Here is a 5000-nt window from a genome sequence, read left to right on the forward strand (position 1 = left end):
TTCATTCCTTAAAAAGCAAAGTAACTGAATTTACCATCAATAGGACTCCTTGTTTACATTCTAAAACAACAAACCCCGAGCTCAAGACGATTTACTATTCTTCATTCCATTTACTGCCATTCCCTCGTCGATTTACATCTATTGTCTAATTTACATGAATCATCATATTTTTTCCTCCCCCTTTTTTAAAATTCAATCTGGTATCGTTAGTTTATAGTACTTGGTTCTCCGTCGTAGTGACTTGCACAAACAAACAAAATTCACAATGGATGGCCTTATCTCTCCTTTCCTCCCTTTTTCTCTTTGTTTATTTATTTCCTTTTCTCTCAATCTCTTTTTTTCTTGCCTGATGAGTATTGAAAGAATTATCTTCAAATCTTTCCTATGTTATGATTATATATCTAGGAATGTTCACAGATTAAAGACGCCATCGGTTTTCCTAATCGAGTTCCTCTTGGTGTTTATATGAGCACCTGCATGTTCATCTGCACGGATGTGTCTCTGGTATCAAAGTAATGGTCACTTATGATTCTAGATGTGAATGTGATTTATGTCTACGTTTGTGATAGTCATTTTGCAACGTAACTCATAAGGCCTATGAATGGAATATTTGTAAGGAAGATTTCTACTCTAATTCACATGTAATTTTATATAACATTTTTCTTTGTTAGACTTGAAGCTGGGATTGAGTCAGGGTGGTTTTGTGTATGTGTGTGAGTGTTTGTGTGTGTGTGTGTGTGTGTGTGAGTGTGTACATATCTGTGTCTATGTATATATGTATAACATACCTACCTGACCCAGAGTCGAACCTCTGCCGACCTCAGGTATAAGCCCGAGAGTGCAGTACTAAACCAACTAGACCACACGACTGATTGGTTTATATATATATATGCTGGCAAGCCTTTACACACCATAACTCATCTGATTAACGCCATGGAGGACATGGGGATTCATCTGTTAACACAATCATGATATCGACCCTTACGCTAAGGCGGCCGTGAATTCGAGGAGTGTAGACGTCGGATCTCAAGTACAAATCCGACCGTGGATTAGATGAACAACATATTTTTACAAGGAATATACTTCCCCCAAATATAAATGATAGAAGCTAACCTGAGTAGGAGAATTGGACGGGAAAAACAAGATCATATCTAAAAACTGCATTGGTCAGATGCTGCTGCTGAAAAGTAAGATAGTGCAGTCCATACGGAAGCTGGGTGCGCTGACCGAGATAAGCATCCTGCTCGCTGGGAGAATGCTAATATCGGAGGCAATAAAACGGGTATTTGCACTGTAAGGATATATCTATGTGTGTGTACGTGTCTGTGTGTGTGTGTGTGTTTATGTGTGTGTTTGTGTGCAAACAGATAATTGGGCCAACATTTTCTATAATTTCCAAACTCGAAATCTGGGATCGCAATATATATTTGGTCAGACGGAAAAAATAACACCAATTACAACGAAGAAAAACAGTTCCCCAAAAAAATTAGTAGTTAGTAGGAATATAAAGGTTATCTATTTTTTTATCCCTTGATACAATCCACAATCCTTTAATTACCTAATACGCCATCAACTTGCTGAATAAGTTTCCATGTATGAAACACTAATAATTACCTCGTCCCATTTTCTCTCCTGTTTTATATATATATATATATATATATATATATATATATATATATATATATATATATATATATATATATACGTTCACCTCCTAACCATATATATCTTTTCACTAACTCTATGTTGTTGTTGTTTTTATAAACAATAAATGGCCAGTGAAAAGACACGCCAAACACGTTTCGGAAACAAAACAAAACAAAAAAACATAATCAAATCACCTGCAATTACTCTTTATTGAAATCCTTCAGTATACATTGACTTAAACCTCCGTCTCAAAACCACGTCAATGAAGTTATAAATGACTGATCTCACACTAATTCAATCCACAGAAACTTTTCCGTCTTGGTAGCTACAACCATCACTGGGTCCCAACGCAGGCTTGGGTGGTATCCGTGACAGACACTGTGGTTGTTGGGGCTTCTGTGGTGGTCTCTTCCTTGCAGCCCTTGATGGTGGCTTCCTCTGTTGTGGTTGGAGGTGCAGTGGTTGTGGAAGATGTGGTTGCTGGAGGAGTGGTAGTTGATGTGGTTGCTGGAGGAGTGGTAGTTGATGTGGTTGCTGGGGGAGTGGTAGTTGATGTGGTTGCTGGTGGAGTGGTAGTTGATGTGGTTGCTGGTGGAGTGGTAGTTGATGTGGTTGCTGGTGGAGTGGTAGTTGATGTGGTTGCTGGTGGAGTGGTGGTTGCTGGAGGAGTGGTAGTTGATGTGGTTGCTGGTGGAGTGGTAGTTGATGTGGTTGCTGGTGGAGTGGTAGTTGATGTGGTTGCTGGTGGAGTGGTAGTTGATGTGGTTGCTGGTGGAGTGGTAGTTGATGTGGTTGCAGTTGTTGTTGAAGGTGTTGTACTAGAAGGTGATGTGGTTGTGGTTGGCGGTGTGGCTATTTTTGTTGATTGTGGGATTGAAGATGTACTAGATGTGGTTGTGGTGGGTGCAGTGGTCGAAGTGGTTGTGGTTGGAGTAGTTGTTGAAGTGGTTGTGGTTGGTGTAGTTGTAGTTGAAGTGGTTGTGGTTGAAGTGGTTGTCGTTGGGGTGGTTGTGGTTGAAGTGGTTGTGGTTGGTGTAGTTGTAGTTGAAGTGGTTGTGGTTGGAGTAGTTGTAGTTGAAGTGGTTGTGGTTGGCGTAGTTGTAGTTGAAGTGGTTGTCGTTGGCGTGGTTGTGGTTGAAGTGGTTGTCGTTGGCGTGGTTGTAGTTGAAGTGGTTGTGGTTGGTGTAGTTGTAGTTGAAGTGGTTGTGGTTGGCGTAGTTGTAGTTGAAGTGGTTGTGGTTGGTGTAGTTGTAGTTGAAGTGGTTGTGGTTGGAGTAGTTGTAGTTGAAGTGGTTGTGGTTGGTGTAGTTGTAGTTGAAGTGGTTGTGGTTGGCGTAGTTGTAGTTGAAGTGGTTGTGGTTGGAGTAGTAGTGGTTGAAGTGGTTGTGGTTGGCGTAGTTGTGGTTGAAGTGGTTGTAGTTGGCGTAGTTGTGGTTGAAGTGGTTGTGGTTGGAGTAGTAGTGGTTGAAGTGGTTGTCGTTGGCGTGGTTGTAGTTGGTGTAGTTGTAGTTGAAGTGGTTGTCGTTGAAGTGGTTGTGGTTGGAGTAGTTGTAGTTGAAGTAGTCGTAGTTGTGGTAGTCGTGGATGCTGTCAAAAGAGGAATTGTTATTCAAGTATAAGAGAATCTGGTTCCATGGCAATTCCCACACCTTTTTTTCAAGTGGCTAAACAGGGAGAAGCGGCGATGTGGGGGGGGAGGGGGTAATTTCGCCTGACCTTGTGCCGCTGATTATATAAGTCCCAACTGAAGAAATATAAAATCCTAAACAGAATAGTTTATGCTTTTGAAGTGACACCTTCCTTCCAACTACTGAAACATTTGATTTTCCTTTCTTTCTTTTCCTTTTTGTCATACGATACTGATAATATATTGAAAGCAGAATCAGTTTAGCAAAGAAAACCAGTCTAGATCTTACTCTGTTGAGTGCAAGTGCATCCAGCCGCTGTCTGTATTCCCAGATAGTTCTGCGCGCCGCTGACGCTCTTGCAGACCAGCTTGACGCAGTTGGCGTCGATCCTGTCCACCACGGCGCCTCCCCACTTGAGCTGGCCGTTGTACAGACACTGGCTCTTGGTCTGGCGCGTCTGGGGGGCGTGGGGGAGGCTAAGGCTGTCCACGTCCTCCGCCTCGTCCTGGCTCAGGAGAGCCCTGGACGTGGTGCAGGTGCAACCGTCGATGGGTACCAGCTGCACTGTCGGGTTCCCGTCGGCAGACCACTTACACTTGAGCTCAGTGCATTGCTCTGGCAGAGACTCGATGGTCTGAAGAGATTGTGTTGGAGGAAATGTAGAATTTTGTTAGTCTAAATTCTGCACAATTACATTTCAATATTTGTTAATAGTTTGATACAAAACTGGTATTAAAATTTTCTGAAATCCTGCACGTCTGCATTCTTATCATCCTATTCTCAATTTAAGGCATGGTCATAAACTAATGCAAAACTATTATCCGATTTTATTGTATGTTTGGCTAACTTACCTGACCTCCCCAATATGTTTTGCCGTTGTATTCACACGACCCAGCTCGAAGGTTGGCGCTTTCCGCCACTCCTGGGGAAGGTAATTGGCATTATCTCATTACTTCTAATAGGCGTTTTACTTGCTCTCCTTATCTGTCCGGCAGTTTATATCATGATTTATAATTTACTGTATATATGAATATATACACACATATACATATAAATATATATATATATATATTTATTTATTTATTTATATATGTAGGTATACATAAGCGCACGCACGTTATTCGTCGAACATGCATATTGTTTGCCGAGAATAATGTAAGATAAAAAATAAACTCAAATTTCTGCTGCTTAGCTAGACACTTCGAGCTCTAAAATGATAGCTAGTTTAACCCAATGGACTCCTAGAACTCTAGAATGATAGCTAGTTTAACGCAATGGACTCATAGAACTCTAGAATGATAGCTAGTTTAACGCAATGGACTCATAGAACTCTAGAATGATAGCTAGTTTCACCCAAGATGAGAAACTCTCTTAAGCCAATTTATTCTATAGAAACTCTGGGTCTTTTGGATCAAATTAAATATACATTAAGTATACGAAGATATGTTGATTCATTTAAAGAATGTTTAAGGTACAAAACTATAGCCCATTTCGCCTTAATGCCTATAATGAATATCATTGATGTTTAGAAAATATTTTCCTTTTCATTTGAAAAATATAAGAAGCAAAAATAAATGTTCATATATCTGAAGGTACGTTTCCTGTAATTTTCATATATTAGAGTTTTATGCTACATCTCAATTATGGTACAATTGCAGCTTCTTGCAGCTATTAGAGGTCATGGACTTGCAACAATTAAAATTATATTGTTGGGATAGTAATTTT

At 40.3% G+C, this 5000-nt stretch overlaps 1 protein-coding gene across 1 annotated transcript in view; it reads right to left on the minus strand.

Moving 5' to 3' along the window:
* Window positions 1-1834: 1834 nt before the first annotated feature.
* The window catches only part of LOC122267208 (uncharacterized), a 5956-nt gene continuing 2790 nt past the window's right edge, over window positions 1835-5000 (minus strand). The window contains exons 2-4 of the mRNA XM_086547788.1: window positions 4127-4197; window positions 3564-3909; window positions 1835-3234 (exon numbers count right to left, since the gene is read on the minus strand). Of these exons, the coding sequence (XP_086403914.1) occupies window positions 1982-3234; window positions 3564-3909; window positions 4127-4197 (1670 nt within the window). The 3' untranslated portion in view covers window positions 1835-1981. The remainder of the gene's footprint in view (window positions 3235-3563; window positions 3910-4126; window positions 4198-5000) is intronic.

The sequence above is a fragment of the Penaeus japonicus genome, unplaced genomic scaffold (genome assembly GCF_977035675.1).
Source record: "Penaeus japonicus unplaced genomic scaffold, GWHDUDI00000001_assembly GWHDUDI00000020, whole genome shotgun sequence".
Taxonomy (NCBI): Eukaryota; Metazoa; Arthropoda; class Malacostraca; order Decapoda; family Penaeidae; genus Penaeus; species Penaeus japonicus.